This window comes from Barbatula barbatula (assembly GCF_947034865.1).
Source record: "Barbatula barbatula genome assembly, chromosome: 7".
Taxonomy (NCBI): Eukaryota; Metazoa; Chordata; class Actinopteri; order Cypriniformes; family Nemacheilidae; genus Barbatula; species Barbatula barbatula.
Genome location: NC_136770.1, coordinates 5,673,613 through 5,695,298, shown reverse-complemented (window position 1 = coordinate 5,695,298; position 21,686 = coordinate 5,673,613). Strand labels below are relative to the sequence as shown.

General features: G+C 39.0%; 1 protein-coding gene across 1 annotated transcript in view; it reads right to left on the bottom strand.

Moving 5' to 3' along the window:
• plxna1b (plexin A1b) overlaps positions 1-21,686 on the bottom strand; it is an 83,501-nt gene that overhangs the window by 37,436 nt on the left and 24,379 nt on the right. Inside the window, exons 2-5 of the mRNA XM_079460786.1 lie at positions 20,330-21,664; positions 16,990-17,172; positions 3,104-3,241; positions 80-180 (exon numbers count right to left, since the gene is read on the bottom strand). Coding sequence (XP_079316912.1) covers positions 80-180; positions 3,104-3,241; positions 16,990-17,172; positions 20,330-21,493 — 1,586 coding nt within the window. The 5' untranslated portion in view covers positions 21,494-21,664. The remainder of the gene's footprint in view (positions 1-79; positions 181-3,103; positions 3,242-16,989; positions 17,173-20,329; positions 21,665-21,686) is intronic.

Below are 21,686 nucleotides of genomic sequence, written 5' to 3'. Positions count from 1 at the left end.
AGCCAAAGGTATGTATCCAATGAAACTACTGATCAGAGCCTTAAAAAAAACAAAATTCAGTGTTTGCGTGTTGTCTTACATGTTGTGGAGGACACACCAGCCGCAGTGAGGATCTCTGGAGCTCAAACATTCAGTGCATGTTGTGTACTGTGAGCAACTCTCCACCGGTACACGCGTCACCTGAGACGAACACACACATTATCACTACATCACACACACGAACAGCAGAGCAATAATGCGGTAATGTCACACATCTGGTATAAAATGTAAGAGCAGCGTCAGGTGTATGTGTGCACCGGAGTCTGTAAAATGCTGGTGTGCGGCACAGACGTGTACATGCGTGTGCGCATATGGACAGCGCAGAACCAGCAAATCGCACACTGTGCCATCTGACAGTTGCCACGGAGATCAACGTTTGATTGACAGGTGGGCAATGACCCCCTGCCTGGCATAGAATAACTTCGCTCTGTGTGTGTGTGAGAGAGAGAGAAAGAGAATACACTGAAGTAAATGCATTTAATGTTAAGTATTAATGCTTCAATTTATTTTCTCAAAGCTCTATCATCTTTAACACACACACACACACAGTTTTCCTCAGCCCTCACTTAACGTTAATCAGACAGTGTGTTAAACTGCTGCCCGCAGCCAAAACAAACAAAGATGAGTGACAGGTATCGCATATCCCCACTTGATGACAGTGTGAGTGTCGAAATATACACACACTTCCAAATCCAGCGGTTAAGAGGAAAACACTGTTCAGCGCCTGAGGTTCGCCCTGTCAATCAAACGCTTGATGCAACGTGAGCATGCAATCTAAAAAAAACACAACAACCTGTGAGTCACAACCAGCAGGGATGCTCTAAATGCTTGAAAAAAAAAATAGGGAGGATTCATTATCTCTAGAAATTTTAACGCAAATTCATCTTTAGGACATAAATGCATTCATTTGAATCAATGAAGAAGCTTTTAATACACACCGCAGACACACAATCGATGCGCATGCACAAGGGAAGTTCTTAACTGCAGCTGGACTGAATGATTCACTCTGTTTATATGAGGGATTATGGGATTAACTTTGCGCTGAATGATCAATGATTTGATTAGAAAGAACAAAAAGGTTAAGTCTTGAAGACGTAAGAGCTTAAACATAAACACGCTCCTTGTTATCCTGGCGATAACCTCCCCGCAAGCACAACTCTCGCATTCAGCTCAATCGAGCAGTACAGCAACATTGTACTTTGACCCTGTACGTCAAGTATTTCGGCACTAAAACACTCAATTTAATGAGTCATGACCATTTCACACCCCGCTCTCTGACCCTTTGTGTTAAACAGGACGTTCCTGTACCTTTAAGACATCTATATGTAAATGACCCCCATTATGATTGGCTAAACGCCCTTGTGTAGTTCACAGTGTGGTTCACGAGGGCAGGTCAAGCTGTGGACACTGAAAAGATGCCGACACGTAAATGTGGGCGGGCATATGTTAATCAATGTAGATCATGGCTACAAAGTGCATCAGAAATGTATTTTTCATGATGTCCTAAAAACTTTGGATTTCAAAAAGTGTGATTTTATCAGGAGAGTTCTGGATGTTAGGGGTGCCCGATCGCCCGAGGCTCAGCAGAGGGGGTGGGCGCATAGAGGACTATCCGACACTTTTTAATTAAGTGCTGGAGAACAAGGGCTGATGCTAAATCACTCTGTCAATTCTTTTAAATGGAGGTTCAGCTTGTCTAAGACTCCAGGCATTGAGGTTTTATTATTCAGCGAAGAAAAGGGAAGTAATAGAAAATAGAAACTCACACGAGAAATAAAAACGTATGTCATCTTTTATGAACAAAGACAGAGAAATTGAAATGGTGGAAATCATGTGACATTAGCATTAGAGAACAGTTTTGCTAAAAATAGGATTTTTTTGTAAAAAAAATATTTTGCATGGCATTCTATGTGTGAGTCAGAAGTTCCTTCAGGCTGGTCAAACTAACAAGGTCGTGTTTAGTGATAGTGTCACATTCCTCAGGAAGGCCAATGGTTTACCTAAAGCTGTCTCTGCACATTCAATTGACAGAATATATTAATAATAAATCACCTAAAAGAATTACTATAGAGAAAACGTGGAGGGAAAACAGAACTGAACTTTTTGCTGAACACACAGGAAGATATTTTGATTAATGTCAGATCTCGCCCCCATTCACTCCCATGGAATGTATTTACCCTACTATGGGAGTCAATGGGGGGGGGCGAGATCTGATATTTTTCAAAATTGCTTCCTGTGTGTTCAACAAAATAACTAAATGTTTACTTCTGAGGGTGAGTAAACGATGACGGATTTTCATTTTTGGGTCCCTTTAAGAGACCATTTCAGTTTTTCAAATTATTATTTATAGTTATGTTTTTAGATAAAATTATCATTTTATTTCATTCTGTGAACTAACTAACAATATTTATCCCAAATTTCAAATAAAACATTTTTATTTCATTTTTTGCTAACTGGAGAATCGGGTACAAAACAGAACAATGCTCTGTTTTTTTCTCTGTCCTCAAATACTGCAAAGAAAACAGGTTCATATTAATTTATAAGCAATTCAACAGCAATATTGATACATGTATTCTGGAAAATCCAAAGATAATTATTTTATGTAATAACCTCGATGTTATCACATTTTCATTTGTCTTGTCTTTCTGTCAGTCTTAAACATTGCTGTTGGATGTCTTTGTCACTTCTGAGGTCTGATTTTGTTGAAATATAACAGACACTAGACTGGAATGAGCACAATACATGACAATTTGGAATGGTCTCTTCATTTTTTCCTCAGCTGTAGATGCATCTCACAGCATGTGATAAAGATCCTGGTCATTCCACCACATGAACAGTAAAATGTAAGTAAATCAGGCCAGAATTTCAGAAGTTTCAAAACCAAAAATGTGAATCTACCTATATTGCTTTTCAAAGGTTTTTAATCATTATAATGATTTCATATTCTCTTTTTGGATAAACATCCCTTCATTCCTGATTCTTGCTCTTGTGCCTTCACACGTAACGTGCAACACTTATGGATTATTTTTCTGTTTTTATCATCAGGCGTGTGTTGTGTGCTCACCTGTTTGTCTGTCAGCGTGTAAATAAACTGCAGGTCAGGACTGAAGAGCATGTCTCTGAGAACCGGTCCTCCTTCGCTCACTTGAACACTCTCGTAGAGCAGCGCAGGTCTGGTCGGACTCACTGAATTGATCAGAATCTGACAAAACAAGAGTCAAAGCAAGACCATTAATATCTCTTTAATAGCACCGTAATCTCACACATACGTACTCTCGATCTGCCGACATGAGGCCAAACGCTTCTCATCACAACACAAACATCATTACAATAATCTGACTGTCTAATCGTTCAGAACTGAATCATCTCTCTGCCCGCGTCTCTCAGGAGCAAACCCACCCCTACTGAAAGAGGATCAAACCCGCATCTCTGTACGACTACAAGAAGAGGATTACATACTGTACATTAGCAACTAATTGATTATCACAATGAAGATAGACACACTTGAGAGCAAATACAAAACTTACACTTACTGTACAAACACAAAACATACACATGGTATATGGAATAGCAACGGCAAAGGTCCTCCAGATGATTTCTGGGCTATATTTTTGTAAGCAAAAAAAACATTAAATACTCTAATCTCACAGACCTACTGTACAGCGAGTTCAAATTTAGTGTACGAGTGTAGTGAGACACAAGGGAAGTGTATATTACTAATGTAAATATGATCCAGGGAGAGGAAAGCTGCTGTTCTTTCATGTCGAACGCATCCATCACCTCTATTGCTCTCAATAAACGCGGACCATTAGCTGAGCAACATATCTGACTGTGGAGAAATAATCTCTCTCTCCTGCGAACACGTTTATATGCTTCAGCTACCACCATACGACTATAGAGTATCTATAATGCACTGAGCCTGTTAATACGCTAATAATTCATCTCAAAGCACATAAAATAACTTACACATCTGGTGTGTATACACAAGTCAAATTGAGTTTTATTGCTTGTCTTTCCATTTACAGAACGAAGATGCAAATACACGTATATGAATTAATTTATATTTAGGTTTTATTTGTATTTAGGTTTTACTCTATTAAAATAGTTTACATTTGCGTGCGAGACTAATATAACTAGTATGTTACTAATGTAACAAACTTATGTAAAGGGAGTGAGAACCAGCCATTCCTTTTTTCATTATTTTGCATTATTTAAGTAACCTCAGGAATGTTTACCACTGCACCTGGGAAAAAGCTCACAAGATGATACCGACACGACACATACTGTAGGTGATCAAATTAAAATGTATTTTAATTTTGCCTGACGGTTACAGTAGAGCTTAAAATATTAATAATCGAAACTGCAGCAGTCAAAGACATACAAACTTAAACTAAGTGTTATGATTAAAATGGTTAGATACATGATATAAAGTACATTAAAACATTTATTTTGTTATTATAATCTGCGCAACCCTGCCATTGCCTTTCCTTGATGAAGTTGCAGGGCATTTCAAATGAGTGATTATTGTCAGCAAAGTCCACTTCGATGGATATCCCGTGCTTAGGGAGTAGAGAGCACTATTGAACCCTATGAATTGGAACGCAGTTTTGAACTCCACTGTATGAAAAATGATTTAATGTGCAGTCTGTGTCACTACGTCTCCTGTCACTTATTTGCCAATCTCCCGTCTTCATTTGTCAAATATAAACTATTGTTTTAACCCATAAAAAGACTAAAACTGTCTGCTGCAAGCACAAGCACGCAAGCGTGCACACTCACTTCAGAACACAATAGACGACACACACCCACACACCACTGGAGACATAAATAAACACAGGAAGTGTGTAGGTGTGTGTGTACAAAATTGTCTGCAGAAGTGAGTGAAATCTGATGAAACTTTTATGGACATCCCCAAATGTAAAAATTATTCATACAGTACTTTAATTTCCTTCATAAACACTGTGTTATTATTATATAAAATCAAAAGACATTTCAAGTACTCACTCCCTCAGTGAGATAAGCATATGTTATCTTCAATCTGTCATCGGCAGAAAACTGCTTCTCACCGGGGAATAACGGACGATTACCAAACCACTGACGCCGAAAATCACTGTTTAAGGAAGCCAGAAATAATTAAACAACCAGATATTCCACTTCCTGTCCCCTGATAATACTGCAGTGCCCACCCACAAGAATCTTTTCTAAAACTACGCCGGAGAATCCAACCCTACCATTACACACACAGACTTTTTTTTTCAGAAACTTGTGCACATCATTAGATTTAAACACCAACATCATCTGAAACATCTAGTAGCATTTATTAGCTAGTGGCGTCCAGCTTACCCCTCTCATTCACGGTGGCGGCAGACAGAAAGAGACAGACGGTGACTTAGAGGTTTGAAGACAACATTTCCAAGAATCACCCTGGTCATGGATGTTAGGAAGATACAGTGACAATGTACCAGCAGTGCAACAGTGTACCAGCACACACACACACACTTTCAGCTGTGGCATGTGGCAGCAGCGTGCTGACAGCTGGGTGGTCGCCAGGCAACCAGGTGGGAAACAGATGCCGCAGCTGCGGTCTGGCCTGTTGCCACGGTAACACAGAGGGCATCGACCCTCGGAGAAAGTGTATGTATGTGTGTGGTGAAATGGAATCCGGTAGAAAGACAGTTAAAGTGAGACGGTTCACACGAGCAGACCGCAACACGACGCAAACGCTTCCGATTAAATGCGAAGTGTGTATCGATTGTCTTGTGTCATAAGCTCTGTGTGTTGGAAGTTCTTGGAGTCATACAGGATTTAAATAACATTCAAATAAATAAAATATGTTCAAGGTAAATAAATAAGTTCAATGCGCTCACTGCGGCATTTATCAGATCACAACTTAAAAATGTACCACCAAAACAAGTTTGTTGGCAGGCCATCCTAAAAACAACCTTCAAGTATTAAAAGAGGTCTGATAAGAGTAAATAAATCGAATGAAAGGTAAAAAGTGAGCCTTCTTTCAGTCGTGGGAATACACTTGCTATGAACCCCAAGGAGCTCAAATTAGTTTAAATGAAAATACTCATTGCAAGAAATGTTGAATATAAATGCAAAGTACACATTATTTGTGAGGGATGCACATTTTAATGCTTACTAGGGCATCATGTTATTATCTTTCAGTTTTCTGAACACCAGCATTTGACGGACAGGGGTATGTGTGCATCTAGGGAACGTGTATTGCATGTATTGTGAATAAGGTGTGCATGCGTGCAGGAGAAGGAGCTTTTAATCCAACAGGTTGCCATGGTAATCTCTCCTGAAGTGTTAAGTGGTTGTGTGTCGGACAGCATTGCTGATCTCTGCAGAACACGGCCAATGAACAGATCAATCAAAATGATTAGCTGGAGCGCGGAAGGATATCACAGTTAATACACGCGATCGGTGATTGATCACCAGCCTACATCTGCAACAATTACACTGCAGAAACACGGCCAGAATGAGTGATCGGGCAATTACTGACGAATGCAGAAACGCCACCAGCACACACGTGCGCACATGCAAACATCACTGACACAACTTTATAAAGCATGTACACGGCTAGAAGTGATACCTGTGACGGATGAATAGCTCGTATATTTTGAGCGTCTGCATATCACCCATCACCCTGCGCTAGACCATCATACATATGATCATCTAGACACACAAGATTAACACACAAAGCTTGTGTTAGTTTGTGTCCTCTAGAGATTCATACAATCTAAATAACACATCCCTCTCCTGACAACAGTGTCTATTAGCTAATTAACAGCATAAATGAGGACATGTTTATTTTTGGCAATAGCGCCCACACGCAAGGAAGATTAAAGGAATAGTAAAGCCAAACAGGAATATTCTGTCATCATGCCCTCATGTTGTTTCAGTATGACTTTTGCAGTTGGAACAAAGATGTTCAGAAGAGATGCTCCTCATTTACATACAATGAAAGAGACCGTGCTACATGCTGTCGAGCCCCCAATAAAGATGAGAATAGTAAAGAATATTGAGGATGAGAATAGTAAAGAATATTAATGATCAGATTGATTATGACAAAAAGTATCTGTGAATTAATAAGGGCTGTCAAACTACTAAATGCATACAGAAAATATATGTGAATAATAAGAACATAAATATATAGAAAATAAACACCTGTACACATACTGTACAATATTTAGAAAATATATATTTATTTTATTTAGCAATATTTATTAATTTTAGAATTTCAAAAATATCTTTTTTTAAAACAAAATACAAATGCATAGTACACAAATGTTTTTTTATTATGGATGCGATTAATCGTTTGACAGTCCTACAATTAATCATTAATACCACACAATGTTCTTGTCGAGATACTGACATAAAACACACTAGCGTCAGATTGCTTTTTATGCAGTTTTTTCAACATTGCTTGCATGACTACTGAACGCATTTAGGTTTAAATTAGGGCTGTCAAATCGATTAATCACGATTAATCAATTCCAAAAAAAAATATATACCATATTGCTGGTATATTCCTATATGTATAAACAAATGCTTAGGCTTACATGTATATATTTAAGAAATGTCTAATACTGTATCTATACTTTATATAATATAGAATATATAAAGAATATATGTCTATGTACTTTGCGTAATAATTTTGTATTTATAAATGTACACGTACATGCATATATTTAAGAAAATGTTTAAAGGAATAATCATTTATATGTAATTTAAATGATTGTAAATAAAAATACATACATGTAGATATTTTCTAAATTGTATACAAAATGAATATGCACAGAATTATGTAACACAAACGTTTATTCTGGATGTGATTAATCGTTTGACAGCCCTGAACATAAAATGTATTTATTTATATTTCTGTAAACATTTGTTACAAATGTTTGTGTGTGCATTTAGCTATAAATATATATGGCACACAAACTATTTCGGAATCGATTAATCGCAATTAATCGTTTTGACAGCCCTAGTGTAAATTTAAATCAACAATCAATAAGCTTAATGACAGATTAAGCTATAATCAACTTCATGTTAACATCCCTATAGTCCCAAAAATCGTACGTATAAAAGATCTGGGTCTGAAGACGCCTGAACGACATTGTATCATAACCAAATGAACATATTTCATATCCTGTTGTGTTTCTAACAACAAGAGGGTTACAAAAACTAATGACAGAATTATGACTATTTCTTTCAATTAGATTTGACGGGTCCCCCATAGGATGTGTATGTTCGCAGCAGCAGATGGTTGTATGTATAAACCCCTCCATCTCTATCCATTTGGAACAGGCAATTTGACTACCTGTCTCACTGAATTATAAAGAAACAATACAGAGAGAGGAGGGTAAGAGAGAGACGGAGAAAGAAATAAAGAGAGAGAGACTAATTTGCTTAAGCAATGCACACGCACACACATGTGTGTATTGTGTCTGCAGGTCCTAAATGTGTCATTTTGAGCTGCTCTCTGTCATTATTTGAGTTTTAAGTGGGTTTTTGATGTTTCGCATGCCGTGTGTTCCAAATGCTCCATGCTGATTCTAACTCAATCATCCTCATTGTTCCGCTGAGAGAAACTCTTCCGCTCAAACATTACCACTCCCGCATGCCTCGCTAAAAAAAAAGATAAACCGAAGACAGAAAGACAAGGTTTATCACTTCTGAGTGTGCCAAGTCTGTTCTGCACATGAACGTTACATATACTGTTCATGTCGCAATGGAAATAGCAGATGACTGTATCATGTGTGGCAATTGCAAGTTCGCATTACGTTACATTCAATTCACTCACGGGCAAACCTCTTCAAAAAGCGATCGTTTTCCCGCTCATAGCAGCTTAATATAAGCATATAACATGATGTCTTTCTAGTTTTTACCATTTCTCTGTATGCTATGATGAGGATTGACAGCATGATGCAATTGATTTCCTCTCACATATCTAATTTAAGCCGTTGTTTTATTTAGATTTACATTTATTCATTTGGCAGACGCTTTTATCCAAAGCGACTTACAAGTAGTTATCTACAGTGGCACAATACTGCCGAGCAATCAGGGGTGAGGTGCCTTGCTCAAGGGCACTTCAGTCATGACCTGTTGGCACTGAGATTCGAACCGGCAACCTTCTGATCACAAGCCCGACGCTCTAACCACTAGGTTTTATGATTCACAAATATGATTTCAGGAAATCATGAAGCCATGTCACTATGTAAAACACAGCAGACATCACATGCATCTATTATTGTATATAATTGTTACTTTTTTGCATTCAACGATTCAGAAAGATAGTATTAAACAGATGGAGTGAGCTATCTGGGTAACATTTGCAGAAAACTTACAATAACAACAATGCAACACACACTTGACATCCTATTTTCAGTATGATAAATAACTACAAGCAACATATCCGAGTAGACCGCGAAGGAAACTGGATTGAAATATTTATTCATTACACATGCAACGCTGAGGTCATGTGACACACTACTGCCTAAAACCATCGCATTATATTGTGCTCCACTCTTTTCACATGCTCAACTGAACTTCATGCATCATGCAGAATAACTGAAAAACATGCTAGCGATTACATTAGTAACACGCACACACATGCCTTGTGCGTGACGTGTGGCGCTGCAGCTTGCCTCTGAAGGATCTGACCTCGCCTGATGGAGAGGCCACAAGCCATTATAAGCCTTTTTCTGCTAAGTGCGGAGCAATTGAAAATCCATTCACCCGACACACACACACACACTGCACGGCTCCATCTGCAGTTATACTCGCATTGAACAGCGATCAGCACTACACAACAGAAACACAGCACTGACACCGTAATTATGACACAGAAGTTCAAGTGTGCGTGTAAGAGGGACCCGTCACACATATATGCACACACCTACAGAACAGTAGTATAGTACAGTATATTGGATAAGAGCGAATAGAAATTACGAGGAAACTAAAGTGAACTTCATTTGTGTTCTCTTTTTCTCCAATTGCATTCGCTCTCGGAAGGTCGTGAGCATCATGTGGAAGTTCTGTCTCTGTCGGAGGGCTCCGTCGGTCACCACCCTGTCAGTACAGCACACTGAGCTCTACTGAAAACTATAGATTTAAAATTCAGTGAGTGACGCAAACGTGCTCCTCTTCAGTGTTTAGAGCGCATCCGTACCCAGCGGAGAGAGACCCTCCATAATCAGAGAAGAAGAATGAGGCGGACACACAGCGTTTGAACATGTTAAGAGTGCTTACAGAGTCCTCCACATGATGTACTGTTCAGACGAGAGCGTGTCACATACTCCACGCAGTACATAAGGACACTTCAGCCGCGAGAGGATTCCAACATCCTGAGAGCGTTCGAACGGTTTCATCGCACCTAAAATCTCGCTTGGTGGAAAAAAACTATAAAAATGAATTCTATAATGAAGTCATGTGTATTCATGTGTAATAGCTACTGACTGTCAACCGCCCACTCATGCTGATGCAGTCAATAACTGAATCAAGGCAAAATGTGGATCAAAATCGAATCGTTGATAATAAACATATATAGTGGATTATCTTGCTGTTGTCAACTTTGAAGTCAGCATGAAACAGAAGCTTCAACTTTTTTTTTCATGTGATGAAATTAGAAGAAAATGAAGGGCGGGACTTGTGGGCCGTCCTTTCGAGAATTGATTGGATCGTTGAAAGTGGAATCATTTATAATAAACAATGCAATATTCCATAATTTCATTGTGACTTTAATAAAGGCATAAAGCCATGCAAACTGACCCTTTAACCTTAGTAACGTTACGGAAAAGGCCCGTTCACATCAAGAAAGATAACTAAAGAAATACCTATAACGAAAACTATATTAGCGTCAACATCAGCAGACAATAATGTTTTTTTTCATTCTAAGCTGTACAATGCCGTTTTAAATTGTAAATGTGGATGGATTTTGATAGGCTGTGAATTATTCCACAAAAACGCTCCAAAAAGATTTAATCCATATTTCATTTAAATTACGGTTACTATCATTTGAATACACAAGCCTTAATGCACGGTCTCTTGTGTCTCTTCATTTTAAAATGAATATTTCAGCACAGACATTACTGTAAAATATAGCGTCTGTGTTGTAATCTGACTGTGGTTCAGAGCTCTGATCATGATATCGATCCGTCTGAGGCTTGGTAACACGCATACTTCGGCATTAATATTTAATCCGTGTTAACCCTGAAACATAAGACACATTTATTATGATTCGAGTCGATTCATTTAACTGTAAGATAGCTGAGACTGCAGTAATACAGTAGCTGATAACAAACCTGCCTATTAATACTGCATTAGCTACGTAATTCCAAACATTAAGCGGATTTAATTCTGGAAAAAAAGGGCTGTCGCAGTGAAGGAATTTCCTGTGCAGCGATTTTATGCGTCTTATTAGCGTGGTGTGGGAATTACCGCATTAATTCAGAATTTTGAAGCCACATAAAAAGGCGTAAGTTATGTTGTTGCAATTGTGTTGCGTATATTGGTGTTTTACTAACAAAGACGGTTGTTTTAAAACAAATTCTAAACGTATGTTTGTATTTCTATTTTGTTGGTAAATGCACAACAACACGGAGCACGTGGACTCAAGACCAACCAGTTTATGATAACAAGATACAAGATAAATAGATATTATAAAATGAGAAAATATATAAAAGCTAATTGTTTAGGCTTGTTACGTGCATATTTACGAAACTAATATTTCAAATTACACTCATTTACAGCTGAATCTTATTGAAGAATCTGTATAACCAGTTCTGTATAACTTTCGTATAATTTGTAACACTTTATATAACAATGTGCACACCAAACACGTCAAATCACATTAAAAATACTACATTATATATTTTTTTGTTCACACAGTGCACAACAATTGATTTTAGAAACGTTTTGTTGCGTGTCACGTCTCGTGAATTAAATTTGTCGCACAAAACATTCTAGCGCACTTTAGTATTGACAGTAAACTTTACTGAACTTCCTCGACATCCGTGCTTTTGAGAAGTAAATATTAAAGTATACTACAGTTTCTGCTACAATTGATCCAATTACTGCATGTAATACTATAAAATATCGTAATAGTATAATACAATTTATAATAGTAAATCAAAATGTTTCATTCATATCTGTGTGTTAAGGAAATTTGGTTTATTTTGTAGATTTCCGTAATGAACATGGCACAGCCCCGTGATACTACTTGGTATTGTGATACTTCCGCTGGTACAGTATCATAAGATATGTTTATAGTACCGTGACTACCCGCACACCGTGGATCTAGCAGTGTAATAAATGTGTTAGTATGTATATACTTCTTCATCTAAGGCCAAGTATTGTAGTACATTAATGAGAAAGTTGTCGCTAGTAACTCTGTGAATTGTGTAGTTGTGTGTAGTTCTCAGGTTAGGTCACATTATTGTGTGTGTGTGTGTGTGTGTGTGTGTGTTTCAGAATTAAAATACAACTGCAGCATGATCTGCCCCAAGAGACTCTCGTGCACACACAGAGTAAAACACAAACACAAGCTGGTGAGGGTCTAATAATGCAGTGCATGCTTTGATGCTGCAGGATTTCCCCACTAAACAACCCAACACACACACATATTGTAGAGCTAATTAAAAGAGGCACAAAACTGATGCCCAGGCACTATTGTAGCTCTCACACGAACATCAGAACAGTTGTGTAAAATTCTTTACATTCACAGTGAGTTCTAAATCCTGAGGCATGTGCTAGACTGATGCATTTTTCAATACACACACAGAGATGGATGACAAGCATTCAGTCTTCATAACTACCCACAGACTGAAGAACGTAACGGTTCAAAGGTCAAAGAGCGTGTGTTTAAAACTATCTCGACGCTGCATAAAGCACAAAAAGATGCATCTTTGTGCTTGTCCTCGTGTCTGAGCATGCGTGTGTGTGTAAACACGGAAACACAGCGTTCTTTGTGAGATGGTCCTAAGGCATGTGTGTGTGTGTGATGTTCACCGTGGGAACATTCTAACTGGAGTGTCCAGTAGCATATGATCGCCAAGTGAAAATCCCACACAATTCAAACTAACACACACACACGTCCACATCAACATACAATTATAAATGCCAAACTTTATATGTCCTAAACACAAAACAAAGCAACAAAAACATGTTTACATGCAAAATATTGTGCATGCTAGTTTGTGTGTTCAAACAAGACGCTATTGCCTCAAAAATCTCCCATTATAGAGACAACACGGGTTGCATGTGCATAAACTGAGATTTTCTTTTCTCATTCGTTCTTCTGCACAAGTTCTTCAGCTCATAGTTGCAGAACCTCCTTAAGCTCCTTTGATTCAAATGTTCAGTAATTGAATTCAAAGCTTCCGTTACAAACAAATCTGAGGAGCCCAACAAACCCAACGTCTGTCAGAGAACAAAATATAATCCGCTTTAAATCGCTCTCCAAACATCAGACGAAAAGGGACCTCGCACACATGCACGTAGCTCACAAAAACAGCATGGGATTTTACCAAACAGCAAGCTTTGATTTGATTGGCTGATTGGAGATCTGTACAAATAAATCATGCTTGTCAATATTTGCTGGTTGTCAAATATGTAAATCACCTTCGGTATAAATCCACATACTGTCTGTTTGGAATGGGGTATCTGATAATGAGTGTATTAAAGACAAAAAACGCCCTGAGAAAACACAGAGGTACAAGAGGTGAGCAGATATTATACCACATGAATTACTAGTGTTATTTAACAATAACTAGCAATTATGATTAATAATCAATAATTAAGACAAACTCACAGCAGAATGAGGCTGTTAGTGATTGTGTGTAATCATGTACTGTATGTTCTCAGCCAGATCTCACGCTGAGACATTAATTACAGACATGAAGAGCTCGGCATAACACATGAAAAGCCAGCGGCGCAGCGATGTGAACGTGTGTGTGTGTAACCTGTGCAGTTCAAATCCCAGCCAACACGCTAAGGTCTGTTAGAGATTAGATAATACACAAATCACCTGTATGCGTTTGAGAAAATACAGGAAAAACTGAGATGTTGATCAAGATTTACATGAATTCATATTTATTGTTTTAATCATCTTTGTTTTCAATGGTGGGGTTGGTTTAAAAATAAAAATGACTATTACTATTGCTCTTATGTGGTAAGTTCCTAGCGTAGCAAGCATCACAATCCCACGAAGAGATTTTTCTGTTTTTTGTAAATCTTTCTTCACACACTGTATTTTTTATTTCTTTTTAATACATTTATATAATTCATTACATCACTTTACTTCATTTCCCTTTGTAAACACTTTATTTGCCCAACTGGTAAACAGCCTAGTTGCAAATGCTTTGGTGACACAGATTTACAGACATGCCAATAAAGCACACTTAAAGAGAGAGAGAGAGAGAGAGAGAGAGAGAGAGACGTAGGTCAGTGGGTAAGTAGCTCATTCCAGAGGTTACAGGAGGTTAAACTGAGAGGCCAAATCAACAGATAAAACAATCCTAATTTAATCTATTGCATATGTTCTCTCCAAAACAAACGAAATAATTGTTTTTCTCGATTATTCTACAATGGCTTGTATAAAAAGACCTGTATGACTTTCTTCTGCAGAACACAAAAGAAGATAACCGAACAGCGACGGTACCCATTCGCTTCTATTGTAAGGACACATCACCAGTGCAAGTCAATGGGTACCATCGCTGTTTGGTTTCACAACATGCTTACACACACACCTATCATTGACACTCAATGCCAGCTAAAGCTGAGCTCCACCAAGGAATCTTATGTAATTATGCACAGCTTCAGATGCAACGCTTTGTGTAATAATATTGTTATTTTTGGTTTGTCCAGCGACAGAGAAGTGCTGGACCTCACAGAGCTCACACTGCGGTGTGTGTGTCATCTATGTGTTCGGCCCAGTTGGCTCATCCATCTGTTGTTGATTTGACCAGACTCACTCGTCTAGCGCGGTGTGCCCAGGTGGGGCGAGCTCAAGACAAGGGCTTTGGTTTCTAGATGTGCTGCGAAGCTCCAGATCAGGAAGATTACTCTGGGGTTACCTGGGCCAGCGGATCCAAACAACACTGGTGGCCAGCACTGGTGGCCCAGAATTCATTTACTAACAGAAACAAACATGCTCAGACCATTTCTGTACCACTCAGTCCTCCACCCTCTCTCTCTTCTTACAAAGGACCTCAAGTATACTACACACGAGTGTGTCAGTGGAATCACCCTTTAAGACGCACTCTAGAGATGTTATTTTTCATAAAACCACAGCTGTGAATGACAGAACTGTGACACTTTCATACACATAATGGAGAGCGGCTGGATATTTCATTCAGATTTTCTGTCGCTCTCTCTCAGGGATGGACAGAGTCTGTCCTCTATTTCACGTCTCACTGAACCCATCATGTGACGCCCCAGTAACTCCTTCTGCTCCTTCGAGATTCGCACACACCCGCGTGAGGCGTTGATAACACCAACCTGCTGCAGACTTCACAATTCACACCTACAGTCAACACAGCAAAAAGAGCCACTTTGCCCATCATCCATTTGACATCATTTGAAGGGTCTTCTGATTCACAATGCTTGATGTTTTGTCCACACAAATACTCACAGCAGCGGGGGTGTAACAGTATGCGATATGTATACTACAAAATATATTACAGCTAATAACAGATTTTTTTTATACAACATGTCTGATAAACGAGACCTTTATCTAATCAGCTGACATTTTTTACAGAGAAAGTGTAAAACTACAAACACTACAGGTATGACAATACAACACTGCTATGGACATTGCTCTCAACAACTGGAAGTCCAGCATTGGCTTTCTTATTCATATTAAACAAACACCTCTGAATGACCAATATTCACAAAGAACATTCACAAAGGTTTCAAAGAAAACCTGTTTACACTGATACACATCACATCACCCTTACTGGATTTGACAGAAATGCAATATGCATTACACACACAGCAGTTCGTTGTCACTTTGTGTCCAATGCCAATCCAATAAAAGGTATATTTACTGGTATTTCACAAATTCAGTTAAGTAGCTGGGTAATATTTCCTGTTATTACATTTATGCATTTGGCAGATGTTTTCTATCAAAATCGACTTGAAGTGCAATAAGGTTACATGTTGTAGTCGTGTTCCATGGAGATTGAACACATGACCTACGTGTAGCCAACACAATGCTCTACCAGCTGAACTTTTAACACTGTTAACATTGATAATGCAGTAGAGCGAATCGTACGAAAGCACAACACGATACTACAATTCCTTCATCTCCAAACATCTGTAGTAGCTTTTAAAGAGAACGCTGGCTGTATCACGTCTTTTTACGTACTATGCGTACTTACGTTGCTCTGTCCTACTATAGGCAATATAATATACAGAACTGTGTTTAGAGGTGTAAAAAGACCTTTCATAATGAACCATTATGTTTTTATTACCTTAGAATCTATCTACATACACATGGTTCCCATATATGAAATTCGCCATGTTTTTTCTACAGTAGCCCTAAACAGACAAACTGCTCGATGGAGCGTGCTTCGTGAATCTGTTGTCCCCTTCGGCAAATAAGTGAAAACGTGACAACATCTTTGTCCTGTGTCAGCCACCGTAGTGCTTTGAAAGGGAGGGGTGAGCAGTGGACTGAGCCGTTGGTTGGAATGATTCGCAGTTCTTACTCTGAAAACCTAACCACACCTAACAACTATCATACTTACTTCGAATAAGCAACAAATTAGGAGTTTATTGAGGCAAAAGTCGTAGTTAATGGTTTGCTAATAGTGAGAAATGGACCTTAAAATAAAGTGTGATTGAAAGGACTCTCTTACCTTATCAAAAGCACAAGATAAAACAGCACTGATGTTTGCCCACTTAAAAAAAACAATTAAAGAGATGTGCATCTCTTACCTTCTTCATTCTGCCATTGCGCGTTCCTGCAAACACCACAGAATTGCCACGGTAATCATACGCAGCCACTGAAGTCATTCCATCATCTTTGTCTATAAAAAGTGGGATTCCCTCGATAGTGCTGGTGCCCCCTAGAGGCTGATTAAAATCCTGCCCGCAGAAATTATCATCGATCTGAAGAGGCTGAAAGAAAACAACACAGAGTTAGAAAGAGTGACTCCACCTCAAAGGTCAACGCTTGGGTCAGATGGGCTACCAGGGTGGGTTTCCCTACAACAATAACAGCGGAAGTCTTACACACTTAGGAACAATCCAAAGACATTTTATTTACTACACGCCTGCAAGAACGGAAAAACAGGGTCAATGTATTGCAGGAAACTTTGGAAAGTTGATTTGAGGACAAGAAAGCAGGAGTGGGAAGCAGTTCACACATTTTGGCAACTAATTGTAATACAAGGGACAACGGCAGTCTAAAGATAATGATATTGTTCAGTTCTAACTATCATAAGACTAAGTGTAATGTTTTTAAATTAAATTGTAAGTATTATTATATAAGTATTCATATTATAAAAAAAATTTTTGTCTGCTTTTAAATTGTAACTAATAAATACATTAATAATACTTTGATGCCACATGATGTTTCACAAAATATATTAGAAAATCTGACTAAACATTGTAAATAAATGAATGTGTGTAAATATGGAAGAGTGAGTAAATTTTGACCGAATTTGTACTTTTGAGTGAACTGTACCTTTAATTGATGTGAGAGAGAGAGAGAGAGAGAGAGAGAGAGACAGCAATAGAGAGACAGAAACTCAGACAGACAAAGAGATGTAAAACATACACGGCTCTGGGCAGCAGAAGTGTAAATATCTCTCAGTTTTCTCTATTTTCTTTTCATTTCCCCCCTTTACCTTCATTAAAACGGTGCTTGGCAGTGGAATCTGAATTACCTCAGTCCATGTGAAGGTCTCAAAGTGGACAGTTCACAGCCAGAATAAACACAAAACTGCACCAGAGTTTCTACCCTCAGTCAACAAACCATCGACAAACAGCCGCACCACTCTGAGTACACCATACACACAAAACACTGACCTACAGCTATCTCAAACACGATTCATGATGGAGTGAGAGGACAACAGGTGAAGAGAGAGATATTGTGTCAAATCTCACGGGTAACAAAGAGAAGATGAGCACGGAATTCACTCAACATGTGTCTGTAATTACATCACAAACACACACACATTAACACTTTACTGCTGAGGTGAGAACTAATGCAGGACTTAACATGCTAGAGAGGGACATACACACACAAAGCAGCAAAACAATAGACGTGTGTGTGTGTGTCTACAGACTGCTGATTATATGTCTGCCCAGGGCAGGGGCACAACACACCACATTCCACACAGACGCTCAATAATCTATATTCTACTGATGTTTTCAAAGCATTAAATGCATTACACACACACACACATTCCCCTGATCTGATCAGTGTGAATAATTCAGGCTACAGCACATTCCATACACACTTTTGATGGGTAACACAGTTGTTTATTCGCACAGAGATTTACTAACGGTGCATTTGATCTCTAACTCACAGCTGTCATAGCTCAGTCCTAATATACCAAAACCTACACCCACAACTCAAACAGTCTCCCTCTGATCAAATTAAACGCACATTATTCATACAACTTATACAATTTATATATTATATATGATACAATATTACCATATTATATTCACATGATATTGTCTTTTGTGCCCTTATTGAGAAAACGTGCTTAAATGCACAGCAGCAGCAGGCAGTGTCTGACAGCTGGAAAAAACACTGACAGTGTTAAAAAGGCGAGTACATTCTCAAGCTCTATACATCTACTGTATGACAGCAAACTTTACATTTCAGTTTGTTTATGTGCTAGCAGGTGTGCTGCGGAGCTGTCGTTGAGGGGGAGGTGGGGGAAACCGTGCCTTTCGTCCCATGTCTGTAACAAGAGGCCACTTAACAAGTATTTACAGTGTATGAGGGCTGAGGCTTAGCCGTATCATTCTTCAGGGCTATCCTAGTGGATAAGGGTTTTCCAGAAGTATCAGGATATCGATTTTGATTATTTTTGCTTGTAACCAAACAGTTCTTAGTCACCATTGACTACCATAGTATAATTTTTTCTGTCGAACGCAGCATTTTGAAGATTGGAGGAAATAAAACAGTTCTGCGGCACTTTTGACCACCGTTGTAATTTATCTTTTGATGTTAAAAACAATTTATAAACTAGTTTTTGACTATGCCTTTTCAAAGTCTGAATTTCATCATTTCGATTTTGAAAAGTCTGAACGTTTCCTGGGGTTGCTTTATTCAGTCATTTCACAAATTTACACTGTATTTCCCTTTTACTCAACAAAAACAAATTTCCTTCTCTATTATTTCACTCTCAAAGCTCTACAGACAGACTTTGAATAAAAAGAGATAGAAAAAGATCAAACCGATTTGGAACGTGAGTGAAAAATAAAAATGGGCATCTTTATCTCTGAGTGCTTGGTTAAATGAAAGCCATTCTTTGCCACTGAAAGCCCAAAGAAAGAAATAGCGAGTGAGACGAAAAGAGATGAATGAGGAGAGAGAGATTAGGGAGGAGAGCTAAACAGGACGAAAGGCAAGCCCTGGTCCCAGAGGACCCTGATGGCGGAGAAGATGGGATCAAGACTCGCTAAACGAATTAGAAAGCCTGAGCAAGAGAGTAACTCATGAAATTTACTCAACTCTGCTAATGATGTTCCTGTCTGACTGAAAAATGAAGGCACTTGAGAGAAAGACAGCAAGAGACAAAGACAGGACACAAAAGAAACAGAAAATGAGACAGAAAGAGTGCCTGGCTGAGAAAACTAAATTCTGGAACAGTTGTAATTCTCTTAACAGAAGTAAAGTCATATTTACGAAGCTCTTGTTGAAACTTTTGCATCTAAAGCTCTACATAAATTTAAAAAGTCCATAACTAAATTTATGAGTGCGGCCCCACATTGAAGACCAGAAATACACTACATTTTGAAGAACCCCTAACCCTTTGGATAATTTCTCTATTATTTCTATAAAATAATTGCCATGTTGAATCACTCATGTTGAATTCAAGTGAGCTCAAAAATATTAAGTGAACCCAGTTGTCCCACCCTAGTCTAATTCAAAATAGTCGCTCTTAAACTCAGAATCACCATTTGCACCGAGATAATAAAAGCTGAACCCTTTCAGGGGACATTACCAAAGCACACCCATCCATCCACCTCAACAAATCAATCGCTGTAGCCATGAAGTGTTTCTTAATGGCCTGCCACGAGAGGGTGGACTTACCGAGTTGATGCATGGCAGCTCCTTGTTGAGTAGCCAGGGCAAGGACAACTTGCCCTCTCCTCTATAGCACGACTGAATCCTATCTTTAATCTTCTCCTTTATTCTTGTTAGCGTAAACAGACAAAGTGCAGACTCTTTAGGGGGTTTGGCCCTGTTCTTCTGTCCTTGCGAGAAGACCGTAAACAAAATGTCCTCCTGCTCTGACACTCCCAGAGAGTTTGCAAGTTGCCTTCCAGGTTTGCTTAAATAGGCATCTTGAATCAGGCGGTATTCTACACCATCCTTGGAGCATCCGATAGGGAATTCCACGTAGGAGTAGAACCTCGGATCATCAATACAGAGACGTACAATCTTGGAGGTGAAGAACTGTTCTCCACTAGCATCATGAGAAGTAAGCTGGGTATCCAACTGCAAAGTCAGATAGTAGACAAACTGTTCACTGCTGAAACTGTATATGTAGTAGATGTCAAACGCTGGAAACTTCGACAGGGTATCTGAGGGAATCTTCAACTGGGAAGAGACAAACTCGTCCTGGTGGACAAAGCTGAACATATCAGCATCTTCTTCGTTGGACATCAACTTACGGCTGGAAAGAGTTGGGAAGTACTCAGACTTTCCATCGATGGGCGTTCCTATGAAAAGTTTGCTGGTGTGGCCTTCTGAGATGATGACCCCAGACATGGTTCCAGACTCCGTGATGCTCGAGAGGTAGTGTTCCTTACGGTGATGAGGTTCGCCAAGCTTAAAAAGATCATCCAGACGCAGAAATTGACAGATGCCTTGCGAGGTGCTTCCACAAGCGATGAGGCGGTTTTGTGGGTAGTTTATTAACAGCAGCTTGTTCACATTGCTACTTGGGGCGAGGTCATGAGGGCACAACTGTACACTGGGAGGTGGATAACATTTCTCATTGTCCACTACTGGACCAGTCATGTGACTTCTCAACTTGGTCAAGTTGCTGGAGAGCTTGTAGATCCAGTTTACCGCACCGACGTACACATCTCCTGTCTTGTTATGGATGGCTAAATGCGTCAGACCCCAGTCAGTGGGAAAAAAGGATTTTAAAGGTTCTGGGGTTCCGTCAGAAAGGTTAGGATGTATGGAGATGGAGATGGTTAGCAGCACAAGGAGCATTACAATCCCTGGCCCCTGAAGAGGCCACATATTTGCACTGGTTCGCAAGTAGGGGCAGTTTTGGACGTTATTATTCTTCAGTCAGTGACTTTTAAACCAACTCAACAAACCATAAAAGGAAGCAAAACAGTCCTTATTGATCCAATGATTCGTTGTCTTCCCTTATAACGGTCATCCACCTCAATTCTGCATCCACGGCTCCTGCAGGGTAAAGAAAAGAAAA